The sequence below is a fragment of the Periplaneta americana genome, chromosome 5, assembly GCF_040183065.1.
Source record: "Periplaneta americana isolate PAMFEO1 chromosome 5, P.americana_PAMFEO1_priV1, whole genome shotgun sequence".
Classification (NCBI taxonomy): Eukaryota; Metazoa; Arthropoda; class Insecta; order Blattodea; family Blattidae; genus Periplaneta; species Periplaneta americana.
Genome location: NC_091121.1, coordinates 90,308,391 through 90,327,941, shown reverse-complemented (window position 1 = coordinate 90,327,941; position 19,551 = coordinate 90,308,391). Strand labels below are relative to the sequence as shown.

General features: G+C 34.9%; 1 protein-coding gene across 1 annotated transcript in view; it reads left to right on the top strand.

The window, feature by feature from the left end:
- The window catches only part of LOC138699964 (uncharacterized), a 583,336-nt gene that overhangs the window by 367,578 nt on the left and 196,207 nt on the right, over window positions 1-19,551 (top strand). Inside the window, exon 3 of the mRNA XM_069826202.1 lies at window positions 18,175-18,298. Coding sequence (XP_069682303.1) covers window positions 18,175-18,298 — 124 coding nt within the window. The remainder of the gene's footprint in view (window positions 1-18,174; window positions 18,299-19,551) is intronic.

Here is a 19,551-nt window from a genome sequence, read left to right as displayed (position 1 = left end):
AACATTCTCCTCGAGAATCCCAGACGGTCCGTGCCGTTGATGGGCTGTGACGTTGCCTGTATATGTAAACGCTACCATACAAAACGCATTGTACAATGTTTTGATGCAACGCTGCTGGTCCGTGATGTGACGGTGATGTGACGTATAATGTGAATCGAGCTTAACGGAGACAACTCTTTGATAGTGTAGCTATAATGACTCACCATCGTAAACATTCTTGGGACACATCGCGGTAACGCATGTCAGAGTGTGTTTTGTTTTTAGTATACTCGCCGCGGTAATCAGTAATGTTATTATTAAGACATGGCAGTCAATTCTCAGAAGAACGATACACATAAACATATCTCGGATCGTGATGGAAAACATCGAAATGTTTTGATTAAATATAGTGCTAATTACAGTCAATATTGCTAAAGGCGATTAATTTAGAAGAATTTAAATTCAATTCAATTTATTAGGCTGTTAGATATATAGTGCATATAGTAATAGCTTCTTCACAGATACATCGAGAAACAATTAATACATCTGAAAAACACAAATATAATTGAAACAGTAAATAAAAAAAATTAAAATATGAAGTAATTTGAAACTATTAAATTAATGAAAACATTTCACCCTTATGTACTAAATATGTAAGTAGATGTAATTAAATGCATTTATTAAAAAAACAATTTTATACACATTTGTGTTAAAAAAAACTCACAACAGAGGAAAAAGGATTATTTAATAACCAATAATAATGCTCGGAGCATTCCTTAAATGTTATCATATGTAGGCCTACAGTGGAACCCGGAAGAGGAAGCATCTATGAATGTTCATTAACGTTATAGGGAGAAATTAGTACATTTGGCTCTCCATACCCATTTGGTATTACAGCTGACGCCAGCGTTTTTGGCGTGTATCCTAGAGTATAGTGCCCAGTTTGTGAGCATGTTGCTGCTAGTGAGCTGAGAATGGTATCACTTCCTATATACGTCACATCAGCCCTTTTACCAAACACAGCTGTCAGAATGACTACGGTAAAGGTAAGATACTAGCACTTAATGTTCCCATTACTTATTTCACACGCCAAAAACGGTGACGCGGACTGTAATGTGCTGTACAATGTTATAAAATCGTGGTGATGTAACTGTGAAATATGGAACCTAATTTGTTACTTGAGGAAGATCCCTGATGAAATACATGTCAGATTGGCCATTCCCGTGTTTCGAAATGGCAACATAAAAAGAGAACCACCGAGCCTCCACTGTCGAAAAGGCATTTTTTGGCTAGATGGAAGTACAGTTGTGGAGCTTGTTTCCAAAAGATACCAAATCCATAATTTTCAAAAAATGAATTACAAGTGGCAGCGCATACATACTAGATTTCGGCATTTGTATACGAAAGAATATTTTTGTCAAAAAGTACCTAATCCCGTTTATAGAGGTCGTCTACATTTACATTTTACAGCAAAACATACCACATCCGCTTCAGCTTTCATTGCATAAAGTACCTACTCCTCTTTCAGCTATGTGGCTGTGTGCTGTTACGTCAATTTTCTTAAATTTTCAGTAATGGCTACCTTGTGCGTTTTGTGTTATTCTGTATAACATTTTTGTAGTTCTTGTTATATCGCTTTATGGTGAACTCTTTAAACTGGATTCTGGTATATGAGATGAATATGTCGATGTGCCAGAATGTACTGGCAAATAAAAGAATCGTAAAATATCTGCGAATTCATTGTAAACAAAATATACTGAAACAGGAAAAGCGTAAAGTTGCTGCAAGTGCAAAACCTGAAATTTCATGCAAACATAATAACTTTTGTAAAGAGTTATCCATATCAAATGAGGATATGGTTCGTGAGAACAGGCAGTACTGGACCAATACAGATGCTGTGGGCCAAAGAAAAAGTATAATGGGATACAAAGACATAAAATCTCGTAAAAGACAGATCCAAGGGCTGACAGCTTTAAAATTAGTGAAGCTAAACGACCGACTATTCATCCTACAACAGCATAGTAGGTGCACTTTCTGCATATGCAGTGACCAGCAATATGTAGGCATAAAATGCTCAGAAATGGGATAAGATATAATTGTATTTTGTTTCAACTGAAAGAAATACCAAACTGTAGCCATAAAAAACAAAATAAAAATTGATTTGATATTTATACTTCCTGTTAGGGGGTATGAATTATAGAAAATTTCACTTTACAAGAGAGACTTGAAAGTAAATATGGCTTCAGATACATTTTTATTAATATTATTGAAGTTCGTAATGATGTTTGATAAGTATTGCTTTTGTTGCTGTTGAGAAAAAATGTTATTTCTAAATGTTGTCTTATATATGAAATAACATTGGGAATCATACTTGTCACAAAATATATTATTATTATTGTAAGTTATTTAGTCATTAATTTTACTGTATAGAAACTTTTTCAAAATTTTTTGCTAAAACGTACCAAATCCAAAATTAAATTGCCAATAACCTTGGAATAAAAAATGGAATGACTTAAAATTTGTTATAAACATGTTAAAAGAGGTGCAGATAAACCCTAAATCAAATATTGATATATTACAATAATTAATTAGCTTTAGTTCGTTTTTTTGCTCTCCTGTAAAATTTATCCAGTTGGATTTGGTACTTTTGGAAACAACCTCCACAGTTGCAAGCTATTATTCCATGTAATTCCATAAGGGTCATAACGTGACTTAATTTAACTTGCAATTCATTGTGAAATTTATGTAATGAGAGTCCATTAGATAGATAAATCTCTTATATGTTATCAGGGGAAGACGATATACGAGAAAACCTTCATTTTTCGATTTAGTTTATGACGAGGATCAATAAGTGGAAGTGGCCGATCGAATCGGAGTCCCCTGAGTGAGGTTATACAGCAAGATTTATTATACCTGTACCTTGAGTAATGAATGTCGCGCATACATCACTGTCACAATTTCAATTGATATTTTCTACTTTCTAGCTTCTTATAGTTACACAACGATTAATTTTAATGTACTAATTTAACATGTTTCATAATTCACTCCTTGAATCAATAGTACATAAATGATTGGTTCCGACCATCAACAGATATTATTTAGGCCTATGAAAATCTTTCTGAGTAACTGACGTGAACTACAGAAAACGAACGAGACCTATGCTTTAACGCTGCGCTCGGATATGAGTTCGATTCCTCTTCGCACTGATTAAGTTAGTCACGTATTTGCCATTCAAGTATTATAATACATATATAGTATATTACACAGTCAACTTCGGTTATAGTGAACCTCTGCAGACCAGCATATTTCGTTCACTATATCCGAGGTTCACTAAAACCGAAGTGTATGTTTTTATACTACTGACGTTGCTATACAAACAGTATTAATGCCCGTTTGGGACAGATCACGTTCAATATCAGTATTAATGTTCTCTTTATCTTCCAACTTAAACACTTTACGCTTCGACATCCTGTTGTTCACAGTTCGAAACTTGAATCTAATCTGACTATGTAGGTAGTAGGCATTGACCGATTTCGCACCTCTTCCCACTAGTGGTATGTTACTGTGTACTCGGCCTTGGAATTTCCCCCATTTCACTTTTACAAAGATACGGGAGGAAGAGTTGAGGACCATTATACTGTAATCCTTCTTGTATTTACCCTTTGGTTGTCACTCTACTCTCTTTTGCAAAAGAAAACACTTGCTCTTCCTATTCTTCTAATAACCTCTTTTAAAGGAATCAGAACTAATCCTCTCTTTATCCCTCACTGCGTACTCTATTCTCTATAACATGTTTCAAACTGTCCAGGAAGCTGAATGAATCTTTTGTCTTTCAATGCACTTAAGGAGTAGAAGGTTTGAGATTTTGTTCTGAACATATTCTTGGTAGTTTATAGAACAGAGGGTTTTCTAAATTATCATTTTGACTATTTTAAAATTACATTTCCTTGGGAAAGTTCTAGTTTTAGATTCACTATAACCCAAGTGAGGGTTCACTACAAACGGAAATATTAATGTACTTTTTTAATGTATGCAGGTCGGGACCAACGATTTAGGTTCACTATAGCCGAATGTTCACTATAACCGAGTTCACTATATCCAGAGTTGACTGTATATACCGTAGTTTTATTTGTTTATTTGGCAGAGAGTACAATGAAGCGCTTAAAATGGATTGTACTCGTAAATTTCATTTTTATAGGAATTAATTTTTGCTTATGTGTTACTGAATATTACATTGTTAACTTCACAACAAGAGTATATTTTATTATTCTCAAGAAATAAATAGTTGCGCTCCGGCGCGTTGTCGATTACCGCTTGGGTTTTTTCTCCAACCGTAAGGCGAATGTCATGTAATCTATGGCGGATCCTCGGCCTCATCTCGTCAAATGCCATCTCGCTATCACCAATATTATCGACGCTAAATGACCGAATACTTGATACAGTGTCATTAAATAACCAATAAAAATTATTATCAAAGATTTCACAAATTATAATATAATAAAACTACAAATTCATTAATACTCAAGAAATTGAACGTTTATTTTATGACAGTGCCGCAGTTTGAAGTGACCGAGCTCGGGGCTTCTCAGTACCGATTGGTTTCTACCTTGTGAAGGTCAAACTACATCACAAACAGTGAGGCGTGTTATCCGTCTGTCTGAGTCATTCAAGTGTTGTAACATGACGCGTTTCTATACAGAGCGCATTATTTTTCCAAAATATGTGCAATATGATTGAGTTTATATTTTCTTAGAACATCATGTGTTCATATATGATTATTATACCCATGTAGAGTCTGCTAGTCAAGTACTATAACTATTTGTAGGAAGATTTCCTGATGAAACAATCCCAAAAAGAAAACATTACATAAATCCCCGGAAACTGAAAGTGTTATAAAATACCATTTGAAAAATTCTCCAAAATCCATTAGACAACTTTGTCTAACAAGCATGAATTTCTCGTACTTCTGCGCATAATAGTTCTGGCCTTAGATCGTTTGTGGTGTCCGTTAGCATCTAGTAGTTTTTGACATAGTACTGTAATATTCTTCACATGATTCAAGAGTCAATTAAAAAAATACGGTTTCAGCGTATTGTGAAAGTTTTGAGCTTTCGCATCGTGTAGAAACACGCTTCCTTTTGAAGCTCCCTATCCTCTTAATCACCGGAGAAATTAACGTAATAAGAAGTTATTTATTTTTAAACTGTGGGGTACAAAATTTAAAAATGGCCAAACAACTCCAGAACCGTACCTTCCACACGATCCGCCATATGCTTCATTACAAAGTACATACGGTACTCTTACATTCACATACAGCATGTCTCAGGAGTGTAAAACATTTCAGAATAATGTAGAGTTAATTTACATCGATTTAGCCTGAAATACCTGTGTCAGAAATCTAGTGGTTGAGAAGTTATTGCGAGGTGAACTTTTAAATTGAAAGACGCATTATAGATATATTCCTACGTTTTAACAATGTGATATGATACATTATTGAAAATGCTGCATCCCGTGTTGTCATAATAAGTTTATTTCATAATTAATTACAAACTCTGCCAGAAAAATAAAATAGGCACACAAGAAAAATTATTGAGATTGCCCTTCTTAAGGATTCCATGAATTGTAAATTCAAGTCTGGTATCGGTACCGGCTTTCTTTCCGACCTCAATGAAACACTTGGTAGCTTGCCTTTCAGATAACATTCAGTAATTACGGGGAAACACACAACTAGATGGAATCATTCGATTGGGAAAACGTGGTCTGTATTCCTCAACAGCAGCCAATGAATTGTCATCATAAAATCCATAAAGAAAAGTATGTTCACTATGCGAATACACGAATTAAATATAAAGTGAGCGTGTATTCAGTTGGGTGCATTGCGCTGGCATTGCTGTGCTCAGATGCTGCAGTGTGCAAAAGATCTGGCGTAACACGTAAAGTATAGTACACGGAACAGCAAGACGTTCCAGTATCTTTTTTCTTAATTCCTCTCCAACTGCTACATTTCGGACATAGGTATATCAGGTTAAACCGATGTAGGTTAGCCCAAATTACATTACTCTGAAATATTTTAAATTTCTTCTGAGACACCTTGTATACTATACGTGCATACATAATACACAATACATACTTGGATACACGAATACATACATACTGTACATACATACATACATACATACATACATACATACATACATACATACATACATACATACATACATACATACACTTACAAAATTAATCCATATTCATTTCTTTCTTGTTAAAATTCCTTAACAGATAGTATAGAGCATGTTTCAAGATGTTCTCCTTATTTGAAATCAGTTTGTATGGAGATATGCTTATCCTACAGAATTATTATAGAGTTAAATTTAAGACAGGACTCGCTATAGGCACCTACAGCTTATGTTGAAAGTGATGCGCTTTCGTTTTAACGTTATCTTCACAACAATTTATGTTTTGTTTTACTTGGTTATTTAACGACACTGTATCAACTACGAGGTTATTTAGCGTCGATGGGATTGGTGATCATGAGATGGTATTTGGCGACATGAGGTCGAGGATTTCGCCATAGATTACCTGACATTTGCCTTACGGTTGGAGAAAACCTCGGGAAAAACCCAACCGTGTAATCAGCCCAAACGGGAATCAAACCCGCGCCCGAACGCAACTCCGGATCGGTAGGCAAGCGCCTTAACTGACAGAGCTACGCCAGTGACTGATTTATTGTTGCTTGGTTACTAATTTTGACGTAGGTAGGCCTATACATATGACGTAGGAATATATGTCACAAAATATACGAAGAGTTACGTTATGTACTCTTCAATATTCGTTCTTCTTTAAATTGAACACATTATTTGACTAAACATCGCAAATGTACGTTTTAATTATATTATTTTCTGCAGAAATTCAACGTTAGTATTCACAACTCATAAATATAATTTAGTCACGGAAAGTCAATTAGCCTACATCTTTTTTGGAGATATTTTTATAATTTTTAATATATTCAGTAAAGTTAAATTACCATAATGTATTATAAATTCATTTTATGATTGTGTGACATTTTACTGAAGTATAAATATAGTTTTATCGTATTTTTGCAGCATTTATCATCAGGGATAAACTTCTGATAAACCTCCAGACATTTTCAAATATGTAAATATTTCATAAAAACTAAAATGCAAGCATAAACCTGGATATACATTAACGATTAGGTCCTTTGTAAGAAGAGAAGAAAGAGGAATATTTTCTGAAAAGAAAGAAGCTAAATTTATAACTTTTTATGGAGCGTTATAATGGCGAAAATACGTTGTACCGAGCCTTAAGGCTCTCATAAGCCTCTGTAATATTATTCCGCTCCGTAAAATCCGAGATTTTCTCTTATTCTGACAATAACAACTTAATATAAAGTGGAACTGTTTCAGCCAACCTACGAAACTTTTAACTTAAATTATTTATATGGCTTACTTATATTCCCAATAGGCTTGGAGCCGGAGTTTTTGCAGTTCGTCTACTCCGCTCTTGTTTAAAAGAAAGTGGAAGCAAATGAAACAAAGTGTGTAAAATGCAGGAAAGTACGACTGTAACACGAACGTAAGCGTCGGGGATTAATTCCATAATAATGTTTTCTTTACGTTGCTGATGTAAAGAACGAGTGGAAAAGAAAGTTCGTATGCTGAAGACCAAGCTAGGCTTGAAAATATAAGACGTCCATGTTTTAAAAATCCTTCCGTAATACTCAAATTAAGAAGCAGAAGGAGTTATTGCTCTCCGTGGACTAATGATTTTCCGCCATAAGAATTGCCGTTCGATCCCCGAAAAATAATTTCATGCTAGAGACACCATTCTTACTATAATACGTTTCTACAATTATTAGTGAGAGTAGTGGTGGGTATTGGTAGTAGTAGTTTATTCTACGAAACTTCCAGCTATAGAAGTAATTCATCGTCAAAATATCGCAATGCGAGGTAAGCTAGAAATGACGCATGCATTTTTCCTGGCGTATCCTATATAGGAGAATAGTACATTACGATGCAAAGTTGGGAAATGTTTTTTACAAAATCAAGGAAAAATTTGAAAACCAAGCAGAGCGAATTTTTCAAGTTCCGAGACTAGTACGTCCAGTAATGGAATATGGTGCTGCATGTTGGGATCCTTACAGATTAGAACATATTAAGACACTGGAAAAGATTAAAAAACGGGCTCTCAAGTGTTGTCGGGAAAATTCACCATTAAAATGGGACACACTCAAGGACAGGAGAACGCGAATTCGATTATGCGCACTGTTCAAAACATACAGAGATGAGTCTGCCTGGAGAGAAATAAAAAATAGGTTGCAACCGCCAAATTACTCTTCAAGGAATGACCACTCATATAAATTGAGGGAAAGAAGACAGAGGACGGACACTGGAAAGTTTTCTTTTCTCAATCGTACTATCAGGGACTGGAATGCTTTACCTGCAGACTTACTAAAGGCTTTACCAAAAACCAAAAACGTATTTAAAAATAGGCTTAAGGACTTTACTAATAGACGGTAATTATACACAGTAGCCTATGTAAAGGGTGTATATGATATTTCGTTATTGAAATGTTGTATCAGTGAAGAATTACGTTGCGTCAGTGAAGTGTATTGTGTCAGTGAAGTGTGTTGTGTCAGTGAAGTGTGTTGTGTCAGTGAAGTGTGTTGTGTAAGTGAAACGTGTTCCTGTCAGTGAAGCTTTATAGTTTATAGTGGCAGTGCAAAGTATTTGAACAGTGAAATGTTTTTGAAGTGTTAGTGAAATCAGGATAGAATCAGTGAAATGTGTCGTAGTTCCAGTGCAGTGAGTGAGTTGACAGCGAAATGAGTGTAATGTGGAAAGGTACTTGTGCAGATATGAACATATCATACTCGTGGGTTTTAGTTCGAACAAATTAGATTTATTTTAAATGTTATTTTAAGTGATGGTGCTTCATTTAATTTAGGATATTCCCTATTATTATTATTATTATTATTATTATTATTATTATTATTATTATTATTATTGTTAGTATTAATTATTGGTATTAATTATTGGTATTATTATTAACTGTATTTTTAATTAATAAGTTTATTATTATCATTATTGAGTGTAATTAGTTACCGCTGCAACCGGGTATACCCATTGCAGTGTGAATAAATACATAGACATAGACTTCGTATCGCACTTCACAAACGTGTACCGTAGTATATTGTACAATACTTTTCGTACGACAGTATATTTTGAAAATAATATGTTTAAAAATCTTAATGTACAGCATGTAAGTTACACTATGAACAGCTGACTGATATTAACAGTCTGGTAAACGTGCAAACTCCGCCATCAACTTCAATGTGAAGGAGTAAAAATGATTTGGTTACTTGTAATATTTATTTACATACTGGCTTTTAAGGAACCCGGAGGTTCATTGCCGCCCTCACATAAGCCCGCCATTAGTCCCTATCCTGAGCAAGATTAATCCAGTCTCTATCATCATATTCCACCTCCCTCAAATCCATTTTAATATTATCTTCCCATCTACGTCTCGGCCTCCCCAAAGGTATTTTTCTCTCTGGCCTCCCAACTAACACTCTATATGCATTCCTGGATTCGCCCATATGTGCTACATGCCCTGCCCATCTCAAACATCTGGATTTAATGTTCCTAAATATATCAGGTGAAGAATACAATGCGTGCAGCTCTGTGTTGTGTAACTTTCTCCATTCTCCTGTAACTTCATCCCTCTTAACCCCAAATATTTTCCTAAGCACCTTATTCTCAAACATCCTTAACCTATGTTCCTCTCTCAAAGTGAGAGTCCAAGTTTCACAACCATAAAGAACAACCGGTAATATAACTGTTTTATAAGTTCTAACTTTCAGATTTTTTTACAACAGACTGGATTATAAAATCTTCTCAACCGAATAAGAACAGGCATCTCCCATATTTATTCTGTGTTTAATTTCCTCCCGAGAATCATTTATATTTGTTACTGTTGCTCCCAGGTGGGCCTACAGTATTTGAATATTTCCACCTCTTCAAAGGATAAATTTCTAATTTTTATATTTCCATTTCATACAATATTCTCGTCACGAGACATAATCATATACTTTGTCTTTTCGGGATTTACTTCCAAACCTATCGCCTTACTTGCTTCAAGTAAAATTCCCGTATTTTCCCTAATCGTTTGTGGATTTTCTCCTAACATATTCACGTTAACCGCATAGACAAGCAGCTGATATAACCCATTCAATTCCAAACCCTCTCAGTTATTCTGTTACTTGTAATATTTCGTCTTAAACTGGAATAGTTTTTTTTTTTTAATTTTTGTTAAGTGAAGTGTCAATTGTTTAAATAAAGTTCAGTACATTTCAAATGCAGTGATTTGTTTCGTATAATGTATATTAATTAACACTGCTTTTGCATATGAAATTTACTTGGAAAGAAGGTAGTGGTTTTCATTACAATATTAGATCAATTATTTTTAACATTTCAACACACTTATCTAGGTTGACAACTCTGAATTCAGTAAAATCAACTTTCAATCTTGGCAGCCCATTGCTGTACGGACGAGAAAACGCACAGTCGTGCCAAAAGTTACGTGCTGAAAATCCAAGAGACGGGAAGGAAATCGCGCTATGATTTTATTTATTTATTTATTTATTTATTTATTTATTTATCCATTTATTTATTTTGCTTTTTATTAATAATAAGTTAACTCGACTTTACTAGATGTGCATTGTATAGTACAGTTGATAAAATAAATTGAATTAACCCTTTCTGACTTTAATTTTTTTAGGGTGAAACATGTTTGTTTTGCATCTATCTTGAATTTTGACCTAGAAACGAAAAAAAAGCAATCCTCCTCCTAATAACTGCTGGCCAAGGCACTGGCGGATGTTGCACTCTATCGGAAAAGAACGAAACTACTTCTGAGGATTCCAAATGGAATCATCAGACAAATCATACGAGTCAGAGATTACAGATATTTTAGTGATACCAAATGGACTCATTGTAGCGGAAAGGGTTAATATACTGTGTGTGTGTGTGTGTGTTCGTGCGTGCGTAACACGTTGACAGGAAGCATGAGATGAGCATCCTATCCATTGTTGATAGCCCTTAAATGTTTCTTTTAAGTCGTCGCTGATCATGGTCATGTAGGTAACTGCTACAGACACATGTGTTTTTCGGAGATATTTGGATGGTTCTTGTAAGAGATATGTACTGTTGAGTTTAGATAGCTTGACGAGTGTTATGTATGAACATATTAGTAGGGGTGATGTGTCCTGGGTCTGTATCTAGCATATTCAGTTCAGCAGGAGGGGGAAGGAAGAGAACTGCATGCATGCTGACGTACGTTACAGATATTTTGAAAAACATTGGTCACGTACTTGCACTCCATGACCGGTAGCATTTTTTCCACTCACTGTTATCCAAACACTCGTATTTAACACAATGCAGTCTTCACTTTTCACTCTTCCATTCATAACTAAATAAACTACATTGTATTTATTGGTTCTATTAAGGCATTAATATTTTTGCAATAGTTAGTATAATAAGCACTTCCACAGGGAAATGAAGTAAACTCTACAGAGGCTGCACTGCGACTAACACATACATCCCCTTTTTTTCCCTTATCGGCATCAAATGGATTTGCCTGGTTTACTACGGAGAATATTATGACCGGCCAAGCTATCTAAACACAACAGTAGTTTATTGTAGTAAAAATGAAGGCTAACGTTGTCTTGCGATATTTTCATATCTTTATGAAATATCGATTGTCGAACGTATTATGGGGAATCTTTTAATAATGATAATAATAATAATAATAATAATAATAATATTTATTTATTTATTTACTAATATTTATTGTGCTGTACAACAGCCTGGGGCCAATAACAGTTTAGCACAAGATAAAAATTAGCACAAGATTTACAGTGTACAATAACCAAACAGTGCATACAAATAATTATTAAAATTAGGGATATATACAAATAAGCAATAATGAAAAAATGAATAGATAATTACAAAAAATACATGATACAGAAAAGCTAAAAACAACAGAGACAAATGAAGTCGAAATGAATATTCATAATATAATGTTATGCTTTATTTAACGACGCCGGATGTACAGAAATTTTGACCCGCAGGAGTTCTTTTACATGCCAGTAAATCTACTGACGGGATCGAACCCGCAACCTTGGGCATAGAAGGCCAGAGCTATACCAACTCGCCAACCAGGTCGACTTCTTAATATAAGAATAGCCAAACAACAAACTATACATTAAACGGATCTGAATTAATATATTGTAAATTGGCAACTTTCATGCTTCTGACAACTGGAGAGAGAGATTTAGGCTTATAGGTATAAACATTTTTTTTGAAATCTTAAACCATTCGAGGGGGTCCGAATGTAGATATTGCTTTTATATAATAATAATAATAATAATAATAATAATAATAATAATAATAATAATAATAATAATAATAATAAATTAAAGAGGAGTTGGTAATTTATGCTATAAAAGCTTAAAAGGATAAATGGTAAGTTTTACTAGAAAATATAAACTTTGACGACATGTACACATGGAAATAGCTACTTTTTGACAAAAATTCTTTTGTCTTCGGATTCCGAAAACTAGTATGTTTTTGCTGCAGCGCATAATCATTTTTAGAAAATTATGGATTTGATATCTTTTGGAAACAAGCTCCACATTTATTCACTATTGACATAAGAAAACTTGATAATTAAAAATGTGTTATAACTCCAAAAAGTTGAAATATTAAATTACGTCAACAATTCGCAAAAAACAGTAACCAGCTTTGGAAAGAAAAGAAATTTCTGCACTTTCAATTCTGATACATAGTTTTGTACAGTCAACAGTTTGTTAGATGCCTATTATAATATAATTATATATTGGCCTGTTCTGTTGTATATATACTTGAGAAGTTAATTAAGTAATTATGTGCATTAATCCAACAATGAGTCAAAATATTCTGCATGCAAGCTATATATCGCCATGTCCTGCAAACATTTGAATAGGTCGACCCAGTATACAATGTAAATTTCCCAGTTATTTCAGTGGAATGAAATGTTTGTATATATGCCGCTACACAACATTAAACTTTCAACAAACAAATTTCCTCCTCCCAACTCGCTCAAACGTTATAGTAATACAGTAATACATCATTTGAAATGTGTGACACGCTTCATTCAGAGTCGACACAATGGGTCTCGTGCTATCATTTCAACACGTATATAAATATTGAATGCATTTTGTGTTTTACCTGTCTATTAGGTTTTGCATCAGACGTGAATAGTGAGGTTAATATAAAATGAAAGATGCGATTAATATTTTATCCGAGACAGCAAAACTCTCGCAAATTAAACGTGACATATAACAGTTATTGATTTTTTCGTGAAATGTATTACAAATATGATTGTTCCCTTGTTTGACACTACAATAACGGAGTTCCATAAGAGAAAGAGAGAATGGCATTTAATTGCGTACAATATTTTAATTCTCTCCTCTTCTCTCCTCTCCTCTCCTCTCCTCTCCTCTCCTCTCCTCTCCTCTCCTCTCCTCTCCTCTCCTCTCCTCTTCTCTTCTCTTCTCTTCTCTTCTCTTCTCTTCTCTTCTCTTCTCTTCTCTTCTCTTCTCTTCTCTTCTCTTCTCTTCTCTTCTCTCCTCTCTCCCTCCCTCCCACCTCACCCCAGCCCTCCCACCCCTCCAATCCCCTCCCCTCATCTTCTCTTCTCTTCTCTTCTCTTCTCTTCTCTTCTCTTCTCTTCTCTTCTCTTCTCCTTCCCTCCTCTTCTCTCTTCTCTTCTCTTCTCTTCTCTTCTCTTCTCTTCTCTTCTCTTCTCTTCTCTTCTCTTCTCTTCTCTTCTCTTCTCTTCTCTTCTCTTCTCTTCTCTTCTCATTTGCTTTGTTAATGTGTCTTCTTTCCCTTCTCGTCGAGTTCTGTCCCCGCCTTCTCTTTTTTCTCTTGACGCACATCTTCCCACCTCCCTCTCTTTTTTCTCTCTATTAGATTCTTCTGTTTTTTATTCTATTTTATTCCAATCCAGCACTATGTTTAAAGTCTATAAACTGCTGAAATTTCCATCTTGTGCAGGTATTGTTAAATATAGTTTTCCTAAGTGTCTTCTTTCTCCCTGCAGGTACTTTATTGCAGTATTAGTTTTCTTTGCTCACGCAGACAAAGTGGCAAGTTGGATGCTGCAGTACCTTTTACTTGTTAATTCGCCGCGACCCATTACGTTAATTCTGAGCAGCGCTGAAGGCGGTCTAATGCACAGTAATAAAGAGAAGTTGTTGGTCCACTACATTTGAAATTCTCTTCTTTTTAGTAGCAAGATGCCCCCGTACACAACCGTGAAATAAAATCTGCGAGCCTATGCCTGCAAAAAAATGTAAATTTCCCCACACCAGGTCTTCCTCTCTCGCCACTCTTTCCTTCCCTTTTCTTTTAATCCCTCTTTCTATACGTACTCCTCTCTCTTTCTAATTTCTTACTTGTTCGCTTTTATTAAGAAAGAAAACTTTCTTTTCTCCTTTTTTTTTTTTTTCATTTTGATGATTAAATTTAGTTGATTGATAAAAAAGTAATGGAAAGCCAACTAGAGGAGTGACACGGAGGAAATTGACTGAGCAGTACTGAGAGGGGCTGCGTAATTCTGTGTTCTGCGCGGAATTTATTGGAATTCATGAAACATTCTCTATTAATAATAGAACGAGGAACACTGCGGTAAAGGACTCGGCGACCCTGCTTTCATTATTTTTAACATGTCAATGATTTAACCTCATATATTGACAATCATGAATTCCAGCCGTTGGTGCTCGGTTAGGGTGAACCGGCATTGGGTTCTGTGTAAAAGAGTACTACTAAGATTTATTAAAAATCATCTGTTCACGAATAAGTTTGACCACTGGGATCCGGAATTACAAACATGAAAATATAAAGAAACGTTATATTAGTAAAATAATTATTCGTTTTTACATTTCAACAAAAATTTACGTATATCAACATTAAATGATAGAGTAAGGTGTTTCAACGCACTATTACCCAATGCTTCTCATAGCTCAGAATAGCACTGACGAGCATTTATGCAACAAAGAACTGCAATTTTCACGTATGACCGCTGTTCAACTTTACTTACATCTATCTTGGATCACAGCCTCTAGCATACTAATTTTTGTGTGTGCTGTCAACTAGCCACCAATGCACACAGACGCAATCTGGCGGTGGCATCCCGTACAGTGTACAACAGATTTTCAAACGTATATACTGAACTAACCACATTTTAGGTTATTCGGAAGATATAGTATAGTTGTCATGACTTATGAAATGATCCTCATACGTGACTAACCATGGCCAAAGCATGCCTAAAGTGCAAGTTCCGGGCCCAGCCATCCAAAAACTAATCTGTGATAGGATGGTTCACCTGTCAGCAATGGATTCATGTATGCAACCTGGGCTACTTTTCCGACAGAAACAATCACTATATATGAGGCGTTCCTTAAGAGAAGGGCGAACCCGCCAAATATACCTGTAGAGATAATCGATGTTCAAAGTACTTTACCTGTAAACGAGATGAAAGCGAAGCCGCCAAAGATTCGTCTGTAAATAATGGTAATTACTTTGTACACTGAAAACCGAATACCTTTATTGAAAATTGCAATTAAATGTCCAATTTAATATTCCAAATTAATAGTGATCATTGATGACATTATGAATTCATCAATATTAGCATATGGGAATAATTTGAAAACAGTATATTAGAAAAAACAAAGGGCGTAGAATGAACTCAATAGTGGCAGACATTAATAATAATAATAATAATAATAATAATAATAATAATAATAATAATAATAAATAAATAAAAAACTTAATCGCACTGCGATGTGACATTTACAAAGTGTCTGAAATTATTAATAAACAAAAATAAGTAGATTCCTGTCATGTTATTACCCTTGCTATCAAAAGTGGTCTCACTTGTTCTGGGAACAGAGGTGCTAATAATCCATTACATCATCTTCATGAAAATGTTCCTCTGAGTCGGTCACTGCTAATTACACGTTTTGGTTGCTGATCACGTCATCCAGAAACGTTCTGCGGCACATAGATAAGGAGAGTTTTCTGATCCTTTACTTTATCAGAAGTGAGCTTCATTGGCGTGACATAGCACCTCTTTGACAAAACCAGCTGAGAGAGGTCGGCCTGTTCTTAATGCGACATCTGTTCACATCAACGCTGGTTACGAGCTTAGAAATATAGGCATTCTGGACTGGAGGTCATAATCATCCAACTCCCAGAAATTACGAAATACAGGTTGTATTTTCTCCATACCTAATGCGTTGAAACACCCACAAGTAGGCCTACATGGCAGGCCTATACCGCGAGCTTGCACTTGTCGAGATGTTTTCGTACTAATGTACGATTCACTTTTGTTCCTTTTAATCTTTGCTGGTACGTTTATCCATTTTTCGACATGCCTCTGACGTTTCCTACAATAACCAGCTATGCCTGGTTGCTTATCACTGTCACTATTACTCATACCAAGCTATTATAATGTCCATAAATACACGTAATTCCTCACTACGGATGGCGCGCGCCTTCAGGCGGAGTGGCGTATTCGCCCTTCTCGTACGGAGTAATATGAATATTATGAACCTGTCACAGATTTCGCAGTTTCTCCAACCTTAAAAACAATGATAATTTCGATGTAGCAAGGGAAAGCTCGCCAACGTCTGCCAGGCATAAGTTGTAGATATGTGTCTTAAATATTCGAAAAAAAAAATCGACCCTTGGCGGGCTCGCCCTTCTCTTACGGAATGCTTCATATAGCCTAGGGCGTACAATTGGCAGGTATAACTCCAAGTTTTAGTTTTCTTCCCTCGCGTCATCATCATCATCATCATCATCATCATCTGTCTGATCAGGATAATGACAAACAAATTTTAATTTTGATATAAGGGGACCATTTCTATAAGCGAGTTGGCCCAATCCTTTTTTTATGTTTTTGCAGGGTGATTCATTAGGACTTATGGTTCCTTACGGAGCTTATTTCCGAGGACATTCTGAGCAAAAAATGTCATATAAACATCTGTCTTAATCTCAATATTTTCAGAATTATACTAATTTGAAGTTGTTTGTAAAATACCATTATTCTTGAGTTTTAAAGGTAAAAGAATATTACAGATAAAGACTGAACTATTCAAGAGTATAATTTTATAATTAGCTATTATTCTGAAGCTAAAACTCTGTTGTGAATTCCATGGTTGCTTCATAAAGAATTTTTTTTTCGATTTTTAACTACGAAATTACATTTCTTACGCATTTATCACAACGACTGTTACAAATCACGCCAATCTTGTAAATTTTTTAATACTGTAAATTAGGATGCATAATTAAACTGTAAAGAATCAAGTTCCTGAAGTCGTATGATTTGTAACAATTTTTGTGATGAGTGTGTAAGAATGATGTAATTTTTAGTTAAAAATTGAAAAATAAAATCTGTACAAAGCAATTAATAACATATTTTTAGTTTCAGAATACTAGTTAATTAAAGAAATGATACTTCTGAATAGTTCATTCTCTATTTGTAATATTTTTTTACCCTTAAAACTAAACAAAAAAGGTATTTTACCAACAACTTGAAATTAGTGTAAGTCCGAAATTATTGTGATTAGGACAAATGTTTAAGTTATATGACTTTTTTGCTCAGAATGTTTTCGGAAATAAAGCTCCGTAAGGGACGGTAAATCCTCGTGAATCATTCTGTATGTGGACGAACACTTGAAAGGGAAGAATTACGAACCTCCCAGGTATTGTGATCAATACGGCACAGGTCTGTTGCTGAGACAACATAGGCTACCACAGTCTTTGAGATAAATCTCCAATACTAGGTCTATAAGTTGAACTGAAAGTCAGCTGTTGTACAGTATTTTACGGTATCAAATTCGACGGCATAGATAAAAATTGCACCTGTTTATTATAAACCGCGGCCATTGATCCGCTAAGCCTTTACGAATTGATTCTTCAGAGAATAATGCCAAAGTGTTTAGTTCTAAGATTAAGCATATCTGACGCACAGATTCCTTGTGCTACAGATTTCTAGGAATTTACAAAACAATTTATATGATACTGCATACCTACCAAATAAGACAATTGGTGCTCATCTTTGTTGCAGCCGCAGAGAAGAAGCTGCACATCACCTGGTGGAAGCACGACTCTGGGGCGATCAACGTGACCTGCAATGCGCAGGGCGTGTACCCGGAACCAAAGATGTCACTCTACATGAATACTAAAACTAAGTAAGTTCGTAGAAGCTACCATGTGTGGCAAACGATACTGTGCATTTCATAAATAACAAGGGGAAGTTGTGATCTGGGAACGCTATATTATGCTCCTACATTACTGCACATCAGTTTTGTTATGTTTCACTTCTGACACAAACTTTATTTTATTATGTCGTACTGCGATTTATGTTGCATGGCTTGTGCAATGATTTGTCACTTCGTTCGACTCCCGGTAATAACCATAACACATTCATCAGGATTTCTGACACTATCATTAGATCTATATCTCATAATTAAATTATTTTATTTCAGAGTATCTTAATATTGTACTTCTTTAGCTAACTTTATTTATTATACTATTACTTTAGCTATTATCTATGCATTCAAAATTGGCGGTTCAAGGTCAGGTACAAACGTACAAAAGTATAAAGTATTTAATTCCCATCCATCCGGTATAAATCAATTCATATACAGGATGTAAGGGGTATGAGTGCCGTCCTTTTCATAGTCGTCGAGGACGGTCTACATGATCAAAAAATGTCCATACAACATAGGGTCAAAACTTAATAGTTTTCCCAGAAAAAAATTATTTTCTTATTTTATTTGCGTTATACTGCTTATATCGTTAGTAAAATGGCGAAAACAGTTACATCAGTAGGTATATCTAGCAAAGAGTTAATATCAGTTTAAATAAATATTTGTATGTTCTATTACGTTTTCGTGAAATTAAATAAAAATACATGCTTAAATTTGTTAATATTCTGGCATGAGAGACGTGGCAACGTGTTCAGCAGGCAGTACTCTGCATAGACGTAAGTACGAGTCAGCTGAGTTCAAGCTCCCTGTCCATAGCTCTACTGGCGAGGGGATGACAGTTCAGTAGAGGATATTCAATAAACAACTTACAATGTAATTTATAGATTAGGAATGTCACATGTTATTGATTTATGGAGAAAGTCGTCGTAATTCAAGTGAGACAAGAAGGATATACCGTCAACGTTTTCCTCAAAGAAGGTTACCTAATCGTCGAACTTATGTAGCAGTTTCTCAACGATTTTTAGAAACTAGGAGTCTCTTACCCCTTTTCGAAAATCATACAAGCAGACATTTGTTTAAAAATGATACTGATTTACGGAAGCGGGAGAGATTAAAATTTTGCATTAGAAAAAAGTTCGTGTGATTTTGTGCAGAAAAGCATTATTGTTTATTTTTTTAGACATACAATAAAAATGAAGCAATATTTTTACATAAAATGTAAATTTACCAAA